The sequence below is a fragment of the Ceratotherium simum genome, chromosome 26, assembly GCF_057802395.1.
Source record: "Ceratotherium simum simum isolate JZ-2026a chromosome 26, ASM5780239v1, whole genome shotgun sequence".
Classification (NCBI taxonomy): Eukaryota; Metazoa; Chordata; class Mammalia; order Perissodactyla; family Rhinocerotidae; genus Ceratotherium; species Ceratotherium simum.
The window spans coordinates 32,743,045-32,763,077 of NC_141925.1; the positions used below are offsets into that span (position 1 = coordinate 32,743,045).

Below are 20,033 nucleotides of genomic sequence, written 5' to 3' on the forward strand. Positions count from 1 at the left end.
GACCCCACCCGCCAGGCCTGGCCTAACTGGGTCAGAGCGTGACGCTGCTCCGAGGAAGGAATCGAGGGAAGCGGGGGGGTCCTGGCCCAGGACCCCTAAGCAGCTCCACCCTGTGTGACCGTGGGCAACTGTCTGGCCTCATTACCAGCTGTGAAAGGGGCCGTAGGCCAGCCCTGCCAGGATGAACATGGGGGCATGCGCCCCGGGGAGCCCTCGTGGAGAAACCCAGGGCCCCAGGCTGCTTGCGCCTCCCTTAGCCCTCGGCCCTCAGCCCGGCCCCGCTGGCTGTCTGGCCTGTTTGAAGGTCAGGGCCCACCCCTCCCCAAAACTGAAAACGAAACCAGGTGTTTGTTAGGAGGCTGCAAGGAAGCAGGTGAGCTCATCACCATGGCAACGCCCCACCTGGCCCCATCCTCCCCACCTGGAGAAGGTGGCCCAGTGCCTGGCTGCCTTTCACCCTGCCTGGACTCAGCACCAATTCACCCCCTGGGGCTCCCCTCCCTCTCAGCGTGAAGGGGACGGCGGGGCCTGGGACCGACCCCCAGAACAGATAGGCAGGAACCCGTCCTCAAGGATCCTGTGGACTGTCCCCTCCTCAAGACCGGTCCCCAAGGCCCCTGGGCCTAACGGCTCTGTTGGGGGTGGCCATGGGTAAGGAGCTTGGTGGGGGGATCAGAGGGAGGCCGGGGCATGGAGCATGGCGGGACTCTGGTGGCCACCAGTCCACCCACATGCTCTCCGTCCATCCTGGGGCTGCACCATCAGTCTGACCTGCAAGCCTTTGCTCTCAGTTTCCCCCACGGCCGTGCTCCCCTCTTGCACAGATTCCAAATCTCCAGTGTACCTGTCCATCTGCCCAGGCTCAGCCAGGCCTCTGGAGTCTTCTGCCACACGGCCCCCTGGGAGACAGGGCAGCAGACCCAGGCTGAGATCCCAGCTTGGCCACGCAGCAGGCGCCAGACCCCACGCCGCCTCTGTGGCTAGTGCCTCTTCGAGGGGCCTGGTGTGTGTGTGTGTGTCGTCCCCACCTGCCTCACGGGCGCCCCAACCAGGAGGCACCAAGTGCCTGACCTGGCATGCACAGAGCATCCCCTCACCGCTCAGCAGACACTCCCCTGCCACCCGCCCACCCCGGCCAGGTAGCGCACATGGGACACCTCAGCTCATGTCACCTCCACTTCCTTGTCAGGGGCAGGGGGAGTGCAGCCCCTCCTAATGAGAGGGACACTGAGGCCCAGAGAGGAGAGCTCAGTTGCCAGAGGTCACAGCCCAGGACTGGAGCCCTAGCAGCCCTGCCCGTCCCACCTCACCACCTTCCGGACACTCAGGGACCTCCTTCCCCAAACCCGTCCATGACTCAACCTCCCAGGACTCAGCGGGCCTTGAGCAGCCCCCGTGGAGAGCCCAGGTTTGAGGGCTGACCGAGAGGCTTTGCCATAGTGCCCCCTCGTCCCCTGGCTCCCACCCCAGGTCTGGGGCTTTGGGCTCTTGGAGACTGGACCTCGTTCCCTCCCTCACCTGCTTGGCACACCCCAGGACAGCCAGACCCTGGCTGGAATGACAACTCTGACCACACAGCCAGACCCCCACCTCCCAGTCTGGCGTGGAGTGATGAGCAGTGAGAGCACACAGAACCCAGGAAGGCACCTGACCGTGGGTGTAGGAAGCCTTCCTGGAGGAAGTGCCACAGGAGCTGAGAGCTGAGAATGGAATGGGAGTGGCAAAGTGGGTAGTGAGAGGGAAGAGCGGCTTGTGCAAAGGCCCTGAGGCAGAGGGAGTGTGGAGAATCTGGGCTTCAGAGGTGACCTGGCTGGGGCACTATGCTTGGGGCAAAAGGTCAGGACCTGGAAGGTTCTGAATGGGCTGTGCCCCTGGTACTTGTTGGGCCTCCCCCCTCCGCAGCCGAGCCCCACTGTGGTCTGTGGGGGCAAAGGCCCCACGTTCAGGCCTGGGAGGCAGCTGCCACCTGGGTTCTGGAGTCTGGGTGCGGGGTGGAGCGGGGACTCTAGGCCAGGTCCCGCTGGCTCCTGCCCACACTGTATTAGATGGGAGCACGTCAGGCACCCCTGCCGTTTCTGTCCTGAGACCCAGGTGAGACATTGGGACGCTGAGGGGGGGCTCCCTCCGCCCCTCTGTCCAGCTCAACCGGCTTTCACTCACCCTTACACTCATCTGTGCTCGCTCACCCACACACCCGGGGCCTGCGAGGTGTCCACACCCCTGCCCAGCATCTGCTGGGCCTCTTGGGGCCCTTCTCCCTGCACAGACCACGAGGCCCAGGGCCTCCATCTCCCCACGTGAGTAGTAGTGTGGTCAGTGCTCAGGGACACAGGCTGCAGCTCCAGCGCCCCAAGCTCCGCTCTGCCAAGTACCAGCGGCGGGGGCGGGAGCCTCCAGCTCCCCGGGCCTCAGTTTCCACATGTCACCAGGGGCTGGCTCGCAGCGCAGGTGGCCAGCATTGGCAGTAACAGTGCACGTCTCAGGAGCACCTCCCACGTGACGAGATGGGCAAGCGCAGCTCTGCGCACCTGCCTCGACTCCCCTCACGTAACGCATCTTGCCACACGTGCCGGTCCCCTTGCGGGTCACGCCGGCTCTCTCCACTTCCGCCACCACCTTTAATGCTGTAGCAACCGGCTGTCAAGCATGGATTGTGTAGGCGCTGCCCACCTATCCTAGGTGGGGCCGCCTGCCTGCCCGCACCCCTGCCAGGACGGCCATCTACCACCCTGAGGGGGAAGGCGGTCTCTCAGGGCTGCTGGAATCCCGCCTCCCTCACAGGAAGGCTGAGCCCGTCCCACCTACGCACCTGTCCCGCCCTCCACCCCTCCTGTGTCTCGTGGTTAAAAACGGTGCCAATGCTACTGTCCTGCCACAAGGGAGCCAGCAGCGAGGGAAGGCCAGGCCACGGTGGACGAGAGGCCCAGGCTGCATCCAGCCTCGGCCCTGATGTTGGTGAAAGGGGGCCAAGGGGCCCCCCGAGTCTGCCTCTGCCCCCTGGGCCATCACACGTGGTGTCCCGGGTACAACACTCCACCCCACCTTTCCTGAACTCCAGGAGTCTGTGCTCCCACCCCTAACGTGGGAATGTACCACCCACCTGCGGTGGCTCCGGGGCCCTGGGGGAGGTGGCAGCACTTTGGGGCGCACGTGTCCAAGTAGCTGTTACCCAAGCCCAAGTGGCGGTGTGTGGCATTGTGTAAGTGACATGACGCAAAAGGGGCTTTCTGGACGTGGCAATTCCTGGCAGCCAGGCTCGGTGCCCCCATAGGGCAGGGTGGAGGGATGCTGTGCACAGGGCACTCAGGCAGGCAGGAGGGGGCCTCAGCTCCACACCCGGTGCGGTGCAGCCCTGGAGCCTGCCTTTCTGAGTCTCAGGGCTGCAGTGGGGTGGGGGCTCGGACTCTAACCCCCAGAAGTGGCCATCAGGCCAAGCTACATGCCCCAGAACTAGGTACTGGGAGCCACAACGGGGGCTGAGAAAGAAGCCCCACAGACAGGGGATGCTGAGGCTCCATGGAGAGGGCAGCACACAAGGAATGTGGCTTTGGACACCAAGGGGCTGTCCATGGCAGTGACATGGGGGCTGACGTGCCAGGAGAGCAGGGGACCTGGGAGGACCCAGGGAGAAGGGAGGGACTGAGCATCAGCCTGCTCCACCCTGGGAGGGGCATTGCTGATGTCCCCATGGTTGGGTGAGGCCGTGGCCCATGCGCAGGGACCGGCTCGCATCACCAGGAGCCTCTGGGGCGAGGGGCAGGGAGCACAGTGTTGCAGCTGCTGGGAGTGGAGGCGACTCCCGCCCCCTCCTGAGGACCCATCCAGCCTCAAGCCAGCCCACCCACTTGGAGGCTGTTGGGAAGGGCCTGGGTCAGTTTTTAGCCACAGTGCCCCCTGGTGGCCCCAGCTGAGCAGGAGCTGGGGGGTGGGCAGGGGACCCTGCGTGGGGGTGCACCAGGACTGGGGGGCCCACGCCTGAATCTTGAAAGCCCCGGGCAGCAGGGAGACCAGGGAGTCCGCTGAGTGCTGGGCCAGCGGGGAGAGGGGGAAGGGAAAAACGGGGTGACACCTGTGTGTTGGAAAGACCCTCCGGCTGCTGTGAGCATGGACGGGGTGGGGATGGCTTTCCCCCAATTAAAAGTGAAGAAATAGGCCTGGAGAAACCAGTGCAGCTTGGGGGGACCCCTTGCCCTCACTAGAGGCTGACTTCCTGGGGCACTGCCCCTCAACCCTCTTGGTAGCCCCAGGCCACGTTCTTGGGCAGAGACCCCTATACCAGCACCTGCAGCCTCACTGGGGGACACCTGCTGCCCCCAAATCCTTCAGGGGTGCTCCCCTCCCCCTCTAGTGGGTGGGAATTGTGCTGGGCCCTCATCCCTCATCCCTGCACTCTGAGGCAGGCCCAGTTGGCACTGGCTTCCTGGAGTGATGCCCACAGCCAAAGATTGCAGGACACTGTGGTCCCTTTTGGGGTAGCAGGGGGACTGGTCTGCCCAAGCCCCAAAGGGCTGCTACACAGGGTGACCCCCAGCAAGTCCTGCTCCCTCGTACAGCCTGATGAGGCCTCATGGCTCCTACTCAACAGAGGCTGAGCCCGTGGCATAGAACTCGGAGGCCAGGGATGGGCCCAGGAACTGTCACCTCTCTCTTCTCACTCTGCCTCAGGGGGAGCGGGAGGGAGGAGGGGCTAAGACTGTGTGTGAAGGCAGGGGCCCTCCTGTCTCCACATGGACACTCTCACGTCACCTCCACCTGCCCACCCGGGAGCAGGCTGGCCCATGGGAGAGAGGTGGGCTCCCCAGGCCTGGCAGATGGGGCTCCCAACACCCGGGTCCTGCTCAACTCCCAGGTGTCGCAGGGGAGGCGAACCACACCAAGCAGCCAGCACTCAGGGAGTTCACGTTTCTTTTAGAACCAGCCCCCTGCCAGGACATCAGCATCTCCTCCCAGCTGGGCCACGTCCCTGTCACTTTGCAGGCAGGGCAGCCTCCAGGGCAGACGGCCACCCCCGTCAGCTGCTGGCTGGGAGACACTGGCAGTGAACTCTGAGTGTGGTCCCCTCCCCTGCATAGCCTCGGGCTGCTCAGTGCCCTGCTCTCCTCCAGGAAGAGGCCACCAGTGGATCAGAGGCCTCCTGGGCTGGGTCTAGGGGACTCCAGTTGATGAGTGGAGAGGCCCAGGACTGTCGAGCGGTCGGGCTGTTGCACAGGCTCACATCACCGCCTCCATGTGCAGGATCCTCAGGGCCTCAGAGATCTGGGCGCTGGTGTCCATCTGGCCATACATGCCCACCAGGAAGGCCCTGTGCAGCAACACGGCTGCATGCTCTGCAGGAGAGATGAGGACCCTGCCAGGCCGCACTGGCCTGACATCCTGGCTGCGGCGACCAGGCCCAGGGATTCCCAGGAGCTGCGGTCATCAGGCAGCTCAGAAGTGGAGCCTCATGGGGACGGAGGGCTCCAGAGGCACCAGGCGCCCTAGGCAGGGTTGGGGACGGGACTCACCTTGGCAGAGAAGGGTGTACTCTGGCAGGTTCCTGAGGGCCGTCTGCACCACCTCAAAGTCCCGGCTGCCCAGGCAGTACATAAATGTGGGCAGGAAGTCAGCCGCGATGCTGAAAGAGCCATGTGCTCAGGTGGGCACCTCCTCCCCGCACCCCAGACTCTGCCCGAGAGCCGCATGGCCAGGCCCGCCGGCCAGGACGAGCTGACCTGCCCAGCAGCCTGGCCCAAGGCACTAGGCAGGCCAGCGTGCAGCCCTCAGCCTGTGGGGCGTCAGGACACAGGCTGGCGTGCCGGGCTCACCTGGGGTTGCTCTGGATGGAGCGCAGGGCCAGAGTGAAGGCCAGGTTGCGGCAGGACTCCTCGGCCGAGCTCATCAGCCGCTGCAGGTTGGTCTGCGGGGGGGCAGGGGACGGGCAGGTAGTTACAAAGTGACTCTCCTGCCAGGGGCTCAAACCCTCAGGCTCTCGGCCTCGTGATGGCCAGTGGCAAGAGCAGAGAGGGCCTGCAGGAGACCTCGCTCCCCAGTCCCCACTCCCCATCGCTGGACGGCTCTGGGACCTCAGGGCCTGTGAACGGAAAGCACTCGCTCGCTGTCAGCAAGTTCTGGCCCAGAGCAGAGGGTAGCCCTGCCTTGGTTCCAGGTTGGACTGCGAGCATGTGGGCCAGGGCTGGTTCAGGCACGTGTTGTCTCCACCCTGCTGAAGCCTGGCCGCTAAGGGCTCTGCGGGGCTCATGGCAGGAATGAGGGGGTGTGGGCGGGCTTCCCTGCCACGGCCTCTGAAATGCTGTCCCAGTCCCTCCAAGTATGTGGCATGAGCTTCACATACCCCCACAGGAGAAGGCTGACGGGCTGCAGGGTCAGCCCTCCCCGGCCCCCAGCCCACTCACCGAGAAGAAGCCCAGGATCTCGGGTCTCCGCCGGGACATCTCATCTATGTCACTCAGAACCTCCAACAGATCTAAGACAGGCACGGGCACGTGAGGGCCAAAGCACAGCTGCTGGGCTCAGGGGTGAACCTCGGTCTCCCAGAGCGACCCAGAGGCAGGAGGGGGCAAGTCCCTGGGCCAGGTCCTGTGTAGCAGGACCGCCGGGCTGTGCTGCCCCTCACACCTGCCAGGCAGGGACAGACATCAAGGGCATCATGGAGACCCCTGGGTGGGTCCCTGGTCTAGTCTCTAAGGTCTCTAGTCTCTAAGGTCTAGTCCCTCTGCCAGAGGGACCCCAGCTCTTCAGGTGCAGTGTGGCCGATCAGAACACTGGCACTAGTGCCTCCTGGAACCTTCTGTACCATCCTTAGCGCTTGGTAAGGCCAGGAGCCCCCCAGCACCTCAGGATGGACAGCCCCAGGAGTTCTCCTGGCTTCTCCATTCTGCTAGGCTAGCAACCCCCAACCGTGGGCGCTGGTGAACTGGGAAATTTTCAGAGGAGCACACCCGCCCCCAGGACCCTTCTCCAGGAGACCTGAGGGGATTGGGATCTGCGTTTGTACCACATTCTCCCGATGCCTGTCCCGCACCGCCCCAGAGTCACGCTGTGGAAACACAGCACACCCCTCCCGCCAGGTCGCTGCCTAGCCCCCAGGCATTCCTCTCTGGTGAGGGGGGCTGACCCCCGGACAGCACACACACTCCCAGGCGCCCTCAGCAACGCATGCACTCAGCAGCCCTACTCCGCCCAACTCCTCAGACCCTCAGCTCTCCCACAGACCACCGGCCATCTACCCACTGCCAGGCCTCCCTTCTCCAAGTGTCCCCACGACTCCAAGGGGCTCCCCGATCTTCTGCTTCATCTGGAGCCTGCTCCCCAGTACAACTGGCCAGCACAACAGCCCTCCCCTGCCTCAAGCCGCCCCTAGGAAGCCCAGCCCCTCTCACGGCCCAGCAAGGGCCCTGCTGCCTTCTGGATGCCCCAGAGTGGAAGCCTGGATGGCCAGGGTTCCCATGGAACCCAGGGCGCTGCAGCCGTAGAATGGGAGCCCACCACCCACGGCGGGGCCAACCTGGCCCAGCAGAGCCAGACTCCCAAACTCACCCTCAACCGTCTGGCCCCGGGAAAGCCTTTTCATGTAGGAGGCCATCTCAGCTGCCGTCAGAGGGGTAAAGAGGGAGACGCTGACCAGGGGCAGGGAGCCAGCTGAGCTCTCGTCTGCAAGACAGGAAGCCAGTGCTGTCCGCTGGAGACTAAGACAGCGCGCCCAGGAGTGCCCGTCCACGAAGGGCTCGGGGGAGGTCGGCCTGGAAAACACTTCACACCCGGGCTGCAGAGGCCGTGCGTGTAGGCGAGGCCATCTTCCAAGCAGCCCCTGGAATCAGGACTCCGGAAGATATGGCCACTGCCTTGGGCCCAGCACGGTGCCTGTACACAGTGGGCACTCAGTGAACATGAAACAAGACGCCCACTGGGAGCCACCCGGGGGCCTCGGCACTCTTGCCTCCAGCCCCACACCTGCTCTGTTCCCTTCCCATGTGCACCTGCTGCACCGTGAGCGTGGATTTTCTCTGCCAGCCTGAGTGCAACCTCAAGGCAGCAGCCGTGGCCTTGCCTGCTGCAGCCCTGGCACACAGCAGGTGCTCGAGAAACGTGCCTGTGTGCCAGACACTGTGCTAAGTGTTTCCACGAACTGCCAGGAGCCTCACCCAACATAAACAATTCGGCAAAACCGGGGCAGCAGAATGGCCGCGAAGGGCCAGGAACTGCCTCTGGCCACTCAGCTTGCTCATCTGCCAACCATTCACTGTGCCAGAGCAGCCAACGGCCCCGCCTATAGGCACAAGGTCACCATTGGGGCAGTAGGGACCACAGGACAGAGACAAGGAACAAGAACAGAGAACAGAAAGGGACTCGGCCAGCTTCCCACAGAGGGGCAGGGGTGCTGTGTGGTCACGCTGGCCATGGCCCTGGGCCCACGACGCCCCAGGGACGCCCAGGACGGTCCCGAGGGCTGCCGGGCTGCTGGGGAAGGCCAGACCTGCAGCCCCTTCCCAGCAGAAACCCCATGGCCCCACTCACCCTCGCCCTCCTCATCCAGGCCTCGGTCAGTTCTGCCGTCCCTGCTGGGGAGGCTCAGCCCTGCGAGGAGGGACTTGAGCATCACCAGGTCACTGCTGTCAAAGGACAGGTCACTGGGGAAGAGCACAGGCTCACCGTGAGGACGCTGCCACAGATGGAAGGCGGGGGACGGGGAGGGAGGTGGACCCCGGTGACGTAGGGGAGCCTAGGATGCTCAGGAGGCAGGAGCCACAGTCAGCCAATAGAGAACGTCACGGCGCATACCTAGCATCTACGGCCACCGTTCTGCGGCCAGGGGTGGGAAGCTCCGGCCTGAGCCACCCTTGCTGCCCCTGGGCCCGAGCACTGCAGGCAGCATCAATTCCTGGCTGCCACCCCTGCCTCAGGAGCTCTCAGGCCTGAGCACTGATGTGGCCTTCCCAGCCACCTTCCCTGCAGCCCCCCAGCTGGACCCTTGCTGGAGAGGAGCCTGTGCGGGCCGGACACACATGTGCACACTCACTGGAGCGCATCGGAGTGTTTCTGCAGGAAGGAGACGGCCGCAGGGGCATTGTAGGTGATGTACTTGTGGGTGAACTGCACGAACTTGCTGATGAAGGGGGCCAGGTGGCGGGAGGACTTCCTGTAGTTCTGCAAAGGGGAAGCCGCGCAACGCAGTGTTCAGACCCCGAGCTGCACTGAAACAGATCCCTGTACCCCCATCCTGCTGATGTTGCTTCTCCAGAGGTCTCACAACGGACCAGCGGACACTACCAACGCCACCAGCTTCTGCTGGCCGCTGGTCAGTATGTTACAGGGCCCTCTTGTCCTTCACGAGCCCCAGTATAGACAGGTAGACATCCAGCTGGAACTCGTGACAAGAGGTGTCACAGGCTCGACAGAGGAGGCTGCACTGAAGCCCAACCGGGCTCTGAGCTGGATTCTGAAGAAAGTGGGGTCTCCCCAGGCACATATGAAGCTGGGGGCCTTCCCAGGGTGACAGCTGGTCCCCAAGGCAGGCAGCAGAAGCTCCCGGATAGGCAGCCTGGCCCTGTCCTTGCTGCAGGCCAAGGGGCTCTGCTCTGCCGCAGGGGTCCCAGGAGCCCTGAAGAACCCACGTCCCGTGTCTGCCCTCACCCGACGGCCTCAGGCGGAGAGGGGGAGGGACCTGCAGTTCTGGTTATAAAGACGGGCCTGGCCAGGGCCGTGGGGAGCAGGAGGTAGACAAGCCGAATGGAGAGTGATTTCAGAATAGTGGGGGATGAGGACGGGGTCACACGACTCCTGGGGTCCCCACCCCTGGGCCTGGGGCCCAGGGAACCTTCCCTCAACCTGGAAGGGGCCCAACTGCCCAGGTTGTGGCATCTGGAGGGCAGAGGCCAGCAGGACAGGACGGCCTTTGCTGTCCCTCCGGAAGGCCGAGCATGTCACAGTCAGGTCCCCACCAGGGCGGCACCCACCAGAAGCAAGTGGATGAAGGAGAGCAGACAGTCCCACAGCGCCCCCTGGTGCTCGCTCTGGAACACCTGCGGCTGCAGCAGCTCCAGGACGCCCAGCACGTGCAGGAAGAAGGTCAGGTGGTTCTGCTGCCGGAACTCCTGGAAGTTGAGGTGGGTGCGGCCGTGAAGGAGAGCGGCGATCATGGGCAGATGCCTGGAAATGACCGAGAGCACTCGTGGCCCATCTCCCCCAGGGTCCTCCTGAAGTCAGGTGCGCCCACCCAGAGATCCAACCCCAACCCCACGAGAAACGCTCAGCTCTGACACACAGACCATGCTGGGCCTCCCACACACATCACCGGGGAGCTCACTGAAGTGCCTGTCCCCGTTGGCGGGTCGGGGCTGCATCTCTAACAAGCCCCAGGTGACGCTGAGGCTGCTGGTCGGGGCGCACTCTCTGAGGGGCAGGGAACTGGCCTCTACCATTCCGCCTGGTTCTGGGCTTCAGGGGGTGGCAACTCACTGACCCACCCTCTCCTGGGGTCTGCCTGGCCCCTCCCACCGGAGCCTCAACCTAGTCAAGAAGCCAAAGACCATCACTGCCCCTCGAGGGCTACCACTGCCTGGGCCGGGGCTCTGCATGCGCATACATTAGCTTTTAGCTGCAGAAGCTATTCTAAAGGAACACGCAGAGTGGAGACAGGACCTGAGCACCCACCGGAGGGCCTGCTCTGGGTTGTGAGTGGGAAGGGCACTCTGCCACTGAGCTTCTCCGCAACAGAATCCCCCCCGGGCTGCAGGCGGGGTGGGCCAGGCAGTACCTGAGCAGCAGGATGGGGTGGGCCACTGCCAGCTTCCGACAGGCCATGTTGGCATCAGCCACTCGGTTCTCGGATGACCGGGAGTCGCTGGTATCCGCAAGGAGGGTGATAAAGCGGTGAATGAGACCGTCCAGCTGAGAGGAAAGGGTGGTCAGAGGTGGGGGAGACGCCCACCCACAGCATTCACGCCTCACCTGCCCATCCCACACTGAGTCTGCTGCCCACCACTGAAGGGGCTGCGACAGGGCTCAACGGGGCAGTGTGCAGGTCTCTGGGGCCAAGGTCCCTATCCCCCAAGGACCTGGCATGGCCATGGAGTGACTCAGAGAAATCTCCCCCCAATGATTTCCGGGCACTTCCGCAGGTCAAACAGGCTGCAGCCAAAGTGTGCAGACTATCTCAAACACACAGCGTTCAGAGTCAATGTTTATCTCACAGATAAGAAAAGCTCTCAATACCAAATGCCACAGTGACACATTGAGCTGGAGAAAAGCCAACACTGTACGTAAAGTATGATTTCAACTGTGTAAAACAATAAATAAAGACACAAAAATGGGAGGAAACACATTAGAAAAAAATCAACTTCTCTCCACTGTACCGGGAAGCAGGGAAGGTAGCAAATCCCACTCAAGGCCAAGCCAAAAGAAGGCGGGTGCAGAAGGCCAGCCAGGCCTGCACTGGCCCCCTCATATCCACCCACGAGGAGTGAAGGCAGGTGCCACATGACCTGCGCACACGGCAGTGTCGTTGTCCAAGCCCCACGCTGGAACCACCACCAGTGACCACCAGCAGGAGGATGGCAAACAAGCCAGCCTGGCTGCATAGTGGAATACCACACAGCCATGAAAAGGAACATGCTATCCACACGCATTGCAGCACACGAGGATCTCGAAATAACTACATAGAGTGAAAGATGCCCAACAGAGTGCACGCTGTGTGAGTCCATCAATGGAAAACTCTAGGAAGTGCAAACTAATCTGTGGTGACCAAGCAGCCCACAGTTGCCTGGCATGGGGCAAGAGAGCACTGCTAGGGACACAGGGCACTTCTGGGGGGATGGAGATGCTGTCTCGGCCGTGGGGTGGATTCACAGTGCACACAAATGTCAAAACTGATCACACTGTGCACTACACAGCTCGTATGTCAACAGTCCCTTATGAAGGAAAATGTGGGGGGATGTAGGCAGACACCCTCTCTTCTCTGCTCCATGCCCAGACGGATTCTTTAAGGAGGGAAGATAATTTCGGGATCCTCTAAGAGGTCAGACAGGTGAGGGTGGTGGGCCAGGCCCTGCCCTCAGGCGATGAGGAGAAGGACTGTCGGGGCAGCCCTTCACCATCGCCTCCCCCAGTTTCTTTTTGTGTGTTTAAATCTGAGAAGGTGCATTTCTCTACTTCCTAGACAGGGTTTCCACCTCACAAGCAAAAGACAGCAGTGGTCCTGCAGCCTGGGCCGCTGGCCCCTCACCTTGCAGACGCTGCTGCCAGTGGCGCCTGCGCTGTGCAGCAGGACCTCGTGCACAGGCACCCGGAGCTCTGGCCGCTGCAGGTAGAGCTGCACGAGGAGGTCGCGGCAGCGCTGGCCCAGCACGCTGGAAGAGACCAGATTCAGGGCTGCTGGGGCGGACGGGGCCGAGGACTGTCTGGGCAGGGCTGGCACAGCTGCTGCCCCCCTGATGGGCCATGTACCCCTCCTGCTACTGGAAGCCAAGCCCCAGGCCTGGGCTCACTCCCACAGTGCTGGCATGGGAGGGCCAGCCTCTGGTCACGTCAGCAAGGGGACAGGCGGGGCTCCTGAACCTATACATCGGCTCCTCACCTGTCGCCCCACTGCTGGATGCAGCCTGTCAGGTGCGCCGTCACCTTCCTGACGCTCTCGTCATCCCCACGGCAGCAGCTGAGCAGCAGGGGCAGCCGGGCCTGGAGGAGGCTGCAGGCAGCGGCATCCCCATCCTGGCTCCTGGCCTCTGCTTCTGCTAGGATCAGCTCCACCAGCCCGATGAGCTCTGGAGCCTGGACCCGCAGCACCAGCTCCTCCCGCCGCTTCTGAAACCAGCCACTCATCAGTTAGCCCCGGGACGGGACGGGACAGGCTCAAGCATGTGTCACCCCACCCTGTGGGGTGGGGTACACCCCCAAGACCTGCCTGAGGGGTGCGCTGGTCCCTTCCCTGCCAGATCCGAGGAACGTGGATGCAGGCCCAGAGGAAGTCCAGAGAAGCAGAAGGGTCAAACCTGGAAAAAAGCAGAGTTCTGGCTGAGCACGAGAAGCTTGTCTCAGTTTCCAAACACGGAATACGGGCAGAGATGTGAAGATAAAACAGAGAAGATGGGGGAGAAGCCCTGGTGATGGAAGGTTTAGGCCATGCACGCCCCTTCCCGAGGAGCTCTCTGGTTACGGGCTCGGATCAGCCACTGGAGGACGCAGGCCACCTATCCCTTCAGCCCACCCATCCTCTGGGCTTGCCGGCCACGCGGAGGGGGCATTTGGCACCCCTGCAGCACAGCATGGACAACAGCCGTTCACATGATCCCAGGTGAGTGGACCGTTCCATCCCTGACCTTCTGCCCTGACGGTCACCAAAGGCAGGAACACACGGGCCAGGCAGGCGCTGTACCCCTAAGGAGGCCATGCCCACCACAGAGCCCCCTTCCCAGGGCAACGAGAGCCCCAGTGGGTTGCCTGGCAAGCCCCAGGTACCCGAGGAAGCCAAGGGGAAGGCCCCCTCAATATCGCTGTCTGAACTCAGCTACCCGGGGCAGCGCTGGAGCGGGCAGCTGCCAGAAGGGAGCCACATGGCCCACCATACTGCCCACAGCAAAGCCAGAGGAGCCAGAGCTGCCAGGGAGGTGGGGGCGCTCACCTCTGCTCCCGGTTCTTGCCCAGCAGAATGTGGATACACTGGTGCAGTGTGGACCAGCTGGACTGATGTGTGAGGAGGGCCAGGAGGTATGGTCGGAAAGATGGCACCTGGGGGCCAGGATGACCTTTGCCCTGGGGTGGAAGGAAACCTGGGATGGTCCCCACTGGACCAACCAGTTCTGCTGAGTTGAGTCAGCGGACAATGCCCTGCTGGAGCCACCGGAAAGCAGAGAAACGGGGCCATTTCGAGGAAGACCTGGGACTCCTGCCCAAGCAGCAGCGTGCACACCAGGCCGAGGCCCAGCCAGCCAACTGCAGACTAAACGTGCACAGAGCTGAACCCATTCCTCAGACACGGGGCACACACACGAGCAAAACAACAACCCCAACCAGAACCACCTCCTCCTGCTCACAGAGCCCCGGGGCGGGCATCTTCTCCACAGACAGCCAGGGGCCACAGGAGCACTGAAGGAGATTTACAGAAGAAGGGGAGTGGTTGCTGCTCTCGGAAAGGCAGACACGTGTACTGTAGGGAATGCTGGGGGGACGGGAGGAGGGTCACTCCTCCCCAGCGACACTGTCAAGTGTTTTCTAGTTTTCTCCATGGAGAGACGAGCCAGGGCAGCACGGAGCAGGGTGCCCCAGCCCCTCCCTGCAGGGCCCTGAAATGGCCTCCTCGTCAGGGGCTGTGCCTCACTCACCCTCTGCTCACCACAGTGCCTCCGGGCCCCTCTGCAAAGACCTGAGCCCACGGAGCACAGACCCTACTCCTACTCGCCTGCCCCAGGAACCAGACCTGGCCAGTTGTAGTGACTGGCTAAGAGGGGATATGGGATCCATCTGGGCTGATGATAGTCAGGCCCAGGGTTCTGCCGGAACCAACAGAAAGAAACAGTCGTCCCCTGGAGGTGCTAGGCAGACACATGGTTTTGGAACGCCTGGGACTGCTGGAGCCACCGTGAGCATCACATCAGAGCCAGCACCCGCCACACCCAAGGCCAGGGCCGGCTGTCGGTCCTCAGGTCAGCACAGCCCACCTTGCTGCGGGAGAACAGGAGCCTCTGCTGCAGGTCTGGACAGCTGCTGATCACTTCAGGGTCCAGCATCTCCAGCCAGTCAACGAGGAGCCCCGAGCAGGGTCCCAGCCGCACGGCCTCCAGGCTGAAGGGAAGGCGGGGTGGACTCAGAGACGGCAAGCCAGGGCAGCTTATCAGGCTGGCCCTGTCCCGCCCGCTCACCTGCACCCATCAGCATCCTGCTTCCCCGGGGCTGGGGGCTCCTCCTTCTCCTGCAGCAGCAGAGAGCTCACCACCACGATGGGCCTCGAGGCCGGGAACACAGACGTGGCGGAGAAGAGTGCAGTCAGCAGTTCCTCCAGGTGAGGAGACCTCACCTCGATCAGACCCCGGAGGACTGTGGAGGAGACAGAAAAAGTATTCCATGTCATCCCAGCTTGGGAGGGAGACGGGTGAGCCCTCGAACTACCTGACTCTAGGACACACACACCCCCATGCCCCGTGGCCAATGATGCCCCAGTGTGCCCAAACGGGGACCAGCCAGCAGCAAGCAGTGGCTCTGGGATCTCCCTTGGGGGTGAAGGGAGGCCGTGGGAGAAGGCTGCTCAACAGTTGGTGGGGGATCACCAAGTGCACGAAACCCCAGCAGCAACCCCAGATGAGGCTGGAGGAGCCACAGGACCTGACCCACTAGGCTAGGGTGGGGGCTTCCCTGGAAACTGCATTTTATTCTTCACAGGCCCTCACGTGGGGCACCGAGGAGAGGGACCCCTGCACGGGCAGCAAGACTGGGGGTCTTCACAGTGCTGGGGCCCCGAGGTACCTTTGCCGACAAGCTCGGGCTCCACACCACACTTCTCCCCAGACTTGAGGGTGGTGACGAGGGCCCGGACAGTGGAGCTGACCACCTCCAAGTCCCCACGGAATGTCAGGGCCTCCGCCAGGTGCAGGAACCCACTCCGCACTGCAGGAAAGTGTCCGTGTGACCTGCCGGCCTGGTTCTGGCCTCGAACCCTCCCTCCCTCCTGTCAGTCCACCCAGTCCAGGGGGTCCCTGAACTGCCAACTCACGGGAGATGCCCCTCAGTCCCCTCGTGCACTTTCCTCCCTAAGAAACCTCTCCAAAGCCCTGTCCACTAAACTTCTCAGCCACGGCTACACAGATGCCCATCCAGGGCTCGCAGACCTCCGAGGGCCAACAGACCCCTCTGTGCTAACCAGGCCGTCCTGCTCCCTGACAGAAGGGCAGAAAGCCCAGACCCCACCCCGCAGGGGCTGGCTGGCCCTCTCCGGTCCCTCACCATCGGTGATCCTGCGTCGCGCCGAGTACTGGGCAGCGAACAGCTTGAGCTGGGCCTGCAGGGGTCCCCCCTCCACGGCCGGGCTGTCCAGCCACTGCAGCATCTGCATGAGCACTTTGAGGAAGAGCGACGAGAAGCTGGTATCCTGGGGCACGCAGCGCTGGGGGACAATTGGTGGCACGTGGCTACGCTTGCTCAGTGGGGGCCACACCCACTGACCCTGCAGCCCGGGGAACACCGTCACAACTGCCACTCTCAACAGTGGCCCCCTGGGTGCACCAGGACCTCACAGAGATCCTTTCACCCCACAGCAGGCGAGGTGACCAACCATTTGCAACTTATCTTCACGTGTTCAGAGAGAAAACATTAAAGAAATACACACATATACACATAGAAACACAAACAAAATACATTCACACATAAATGTAAACAGATAAACCAAATACGGCAAAATTCCTGAACCTAGAAAGTAGGCACACAGTGAAATCCATACCATTCTTGCCTTCTCTGTGTGCTGGAAAATTCCCACAGAAAAGGTGGGGCTCTACCCCAGCTCCGTAGGGAGAAGTTTCAGCAACCAAAAACAAAGGACAGCATCAGGACACCAGTCGGCCAGGGCCCAGGAAGGCCCAGCTGCAGAAGCCCCAGGCCTTGGGGGGACTAGGTTGAAGACTGAGGCCTTCACTGCACGGGGCAGAGCCCCATGTTCCAGAACACGCAGGGCAACCCCTTCTCCATGCAGCCACCCCTGGGCACAGGGCTCTGCCGCAGGACACATCCAGCTCTCCACGGCCCAAGGACACACACCTGGTACTGGCAGAGCTGGCGCATCAGAGGGCAGGCGAGGAAGTGGTGCCGATGCATAGACATCACCAGGGCCCCGCTGTGCGGGGAGTTCAGCAGGGTGGCGATGGCCTGTAGGAGGCGCACCGCGATGCCCGTCACCTCGGGGCTCCCCTGGCGGACTCGAGCCAGCTCCTGGCCCAGGGCCTGCTGCAGTGCGAGGACCACAGGGCGGGCGCTCGAGCTCTGCCACCGTGGGCCCGGGCTCAGCGGGAAGACCTGGAGTGGAGCAGAGGGCAGCGATCGGGAGGCAAGCATGGCAGGAAGGCAGCGCCCTGCCCCTCCCTCCTCTGTGGGAGCCCCTCTCACTCCATGCTCCCGCCACAACCACACTCCCCTGGTCGGCCCGAGACCCTGGGCTTGAAGCAGCGAGGGACCAATCCCTCCCGGAGCTGCCAGGAGCCAGCACGAGGAGCCCAGTCCCCATAAGACTCTCCACCCAGGGAGGAGAGCAGTGGGTGCAAGGACACTGGATCGGGACCTGCACAGGGATCCCAGCTCCAGGAGGGAGACCACAGGCGAGCCCCTAACCCCACAATCTCGACCTCTCCATTTATAACCCAGGGCCCTGACCTCAGAGGGGCATGAGAGGACTATAGGGCTGGGCCTCGGGCTCCAGAGAAACCTTGGGAGAGAAGGCATGTGTGCGCACACGTGAGAACAGCGTGTACACGCTCTGGGGGTGTGTGCAAGCGTGTAAGTGTGAAAAGACAGCACGAGTGCTCTGCAGTGAACCTCGCCGTGTGTGCAAGGAAGGGATGAGAACATCACATGTCCACAGAGAACCACGGGCTGTAGACTCCATGTACACGTGTGTCCAGAAGAGGCAAAGCTGCAGGAGCAGGGGCAGAGCAGTGGCGCCCAGGGCTGGTGAGATGGGGAGTGGGTGCTGAAGGGCACAGGGCTTCCTTGAGGGTGATGAGAATGTTCTACACTCAGGCGGAGTGACGGCTGCACAATTGTGAGCACGCTCATGCACTGTACGGCACGTGAATCCTACAGTGAAGACCGTGAACTGTAGAGCATGCGAATGCTTAACTGAAGACCGTGTGTAGTACAGCCCGTGAACCCTACACCAAAGATCGTGCACTGTACAGCCCGTGAACCCTACACCGAAAACCCTGAACTGTACAGCCCGTGAACCCTACACCGAAGGCCCTGAACTGTACAGCCCGTGAATCCTACACCGAAGGCCCTGAACTGTACAGCCCGTGAATCCTACACTGAAGACTGTGCACCATACACTCCAGTGGGTGGACTGCACGGCCTGGGAATCCGATCTCAACAAGACGTAAAAAGCACATGCTGGTCAGCAGTGAGGCCACGTCTGGGAGGGCTGTGTGAGAACGGAGGCCAGTCTGCCTGTTTCCCATAACTGGACACAAGCCAGGGCATGTGCCGACTACAGCCAGTCCCACAGGGGCCGGGCCACTGCTGCTGGGCCAGTGAGAAGCAAGGATGGTGGTGGGGGTGACAGCACCTCTGGGCATTGCCCTCAACATGGAACACATCTTACCAACAACCTGAGGCGGGCAACAGCATGAGCCCGATTGTACGGAGGAAGAACCAGAGGCACAGGGAGGGTAAGTAGCTCGTCCAGGGTCCCCTAACCCCCTAACCCCTAAGCCAGGGTTCCGACACGGGCGGCTGGCTCCCGAGCCCTCTCTCAACTTCGATGTGAAGTTTCAGGGTAAAACCCCTCTCTCCGGGCGGAAGGAAGGACTGGATGGCCCCAGGCAGGCCGTCCCAGGCAGCAGTACCTGCAGGAGCATGGCGGCCAAGTCGTCCTCAGGGCCGAGCACCCGCACCTGCGTCACAGCCCGGATCCTGCCCTGGCCTGGAGGCTGCTCTGGGCTGCTCTTGGGCTTCGGCGCCTCTGCACTGTCTGTGGAGAAAGGGGAACAGGCCTCAGCTGAAAACTCTTCCTGGCCGGCTTCAGTGGGGGACTCTGCAAACCAAGTCCAGCCTCTCCCAGGGGCCCATCACCTGGAGAGAAGAGCTGGCCCTGCAGAAGGGGCTGCACCCCGAGGACCCCTGGCCTTCCTCAGGCCTGCTGAGGCCTCTAAGGAGCAGGGCCTTTAACTAGGTACTTGGACAGCAGTCAGCGACAAACGCTTCCGCTGGGTCTGGGGAGGCCCCGAGTGGCCGTGTGCTGAGACAGGGGGAGGGGCGGTACCTCGCCGGGGAGGCAAGGAGGCTGTGAGCAGGGAATGGAAAGTCTGGCCTCCAGACGCTCCTCTCTCATGCTGAACCTCGACCAGGTGAGCCATGTAATCTGCAAAACAGCAGCCAGAGAGTTAAACACCTAGGCGACAGAGAGCAAATGCTTCCCTGTCCCACAGAAACCTGCAGTGGGGACACCCAACCCAACGCTCCCATGGAGTTCAAAGCTTCCTTCAGACTTCAGGAGCTGAGCCACAAGGTCTCTCAGCAGATGATCAGCTAGCGCTGACCCCAAACCCCAGGTGGTGCTGACTCAAGCTCAGGCCGTGCTGGCGGGCAGCAGCAGGCAGGGCCTATCCTGACCACCAGCCCCTCGACTTTCCTGCTCAAAGCTGCTGCCCTGAGAGCCATCCTGTCTGACCCCGAGCCACACGTGGGCCCAGGGGCTGGGCCAGAGCCTGCCGCCCACGCAAGGACCCCCAGGCTCTTACTCTTGTCCATGATGTTCTGCTCCAGGGTCTGGGGGTCGTGGGCCACAGCCTGGTCCAGGTACTGGAGGAGTTTGCTCATGCTGGACACAGGGATGCCGAAGGACTGCACAAAGAGCAGCAGCTGCTGGGGTTCCAGATCCTGCAGGGCTAAGGGCGACACTCACTCAGCAACCACCGCTTGGCAAGCTGGGCTCGCAGGAGGCTGGCCGGGGCCTGGACGGCCTTGAGCCTTCCCTAGACCCCAGGCCCCTCCCGGCCCCGGATGGCAGCACAAGGTGTGACTGCTGGACCCTCAGAGAGGCTCACGGCACACGGCCCGCTCTCTGAGGCTGTGGGCAGGCCTTGGCTTTTCCTCTTGGCTCTGAGCTCCCTTAGAATCATCAGTGGCTCCCCATAGCCAACAAGGCGCCCAGACTCCTCAGAGCGTGTCCTTCCCTGTGCTTCCCGAGCCAACCCCAGTGCTCACCAAAGGCCTGCTGACCAGCTCTCGTCCTGCCCAGGCGCTGGAAGCTGGGACAGGCCCTGCTGGCACGCCCTTCCTCCTTAGTGCAGGCCACCCAAATCCCTCCCCAGTCTTCCAGAACCAACCCAGCGGCCCCCAGCCCT

The 20,033-nt window shown here is 62.6% G+C and overlaps 1 protein-coding gene across 2 annotated transcripts in view; it reads right to left on the reverse strand.

Annotated features, from left to right (window-relative positions):
• Positions 1-4,888: 4,888 nt before the first annotated feature.
• Positions 4,889-20,033, reverse strand: part of INTS1 (integrator complex subunit 1) — a 36,807-nt gene continuing 21,662 nt past the window's right edge. Inside the window, exons 27-47 of one of the 2 annotated variants that reach the window (XM_087417451.1) lie at positions 19,428-19,574; positions 18,950-19,048; positions 18,534-18,658; positions 16,738-16,992; positions 15,931-16,090; positions 15,454-15,594; positions 14,853-15,027; positions 14,652-14,775; positions 13,616-13,746; positions 12,899-12,986; positions 12,572-12,798; positions 12,221-12,344; positions 10,754-10,887; positions 9,954-10,146; positions 9,017-9,144; positions 8,515-8,627; positions 7,537-7,650; positions 6,393-6,463; positions 5,805-5,896; positions 5,505-5,569; positions 4,889-5,327 (exon numbers count right to left, since the gene is read on the reverse strand). In XM_087417451.1, the coding sequence (XP_087273577.1) occupies positions 5,212-5,327; positions 5,505-5,569; positions 5,805-5,896; positions 6,393-6,463; positions 7,537-7,650; positions 8,515-8,627; positions 9,017-9,144; positions 9,954-10,146; positions 10,754-10,887; positions 12,221-12,344; positions 12,572-12,798; positions 12,899-12,986; positions 13,616-13,746; positions 14,652-14,775; positions 14,853-15,027; positions 15,454-15,594; positions 15,931-16,090; positions 16,738-16,992; positions 18,534-18,658; positions 18,950-19,048; positions 19,428-19,574 (2,822 nt within the window). In that variant the 3' untranslated portion in view covers positions 4,889-5,211. Of the gene's footprint in view, positions 5,328-5,504; positions 5,615-5,804; positions 5,897-6,392; positions 6,464-7,536; positions 7,651-8,514; positions 8,628-9,016; positions 9,145-9,953; positions 10,147-10,753; positions 10,888-12,220; positions 12,345-12,571; positions 12,799-12,898; positions 12,987-13,615; positions 13,747-14,651; positions 14,776-14,852; positions 15,028-15,453; positions 15,595-15,930; positions 16,091-16,737; positions 16,993-18,533; positions 18,659-18,949; positions 19,049-19,427; positions 19,575-20,033 lie in introns of both variants that reach the window. The other variant, XM_004440898.3, reaches the window with a different exon arrangement.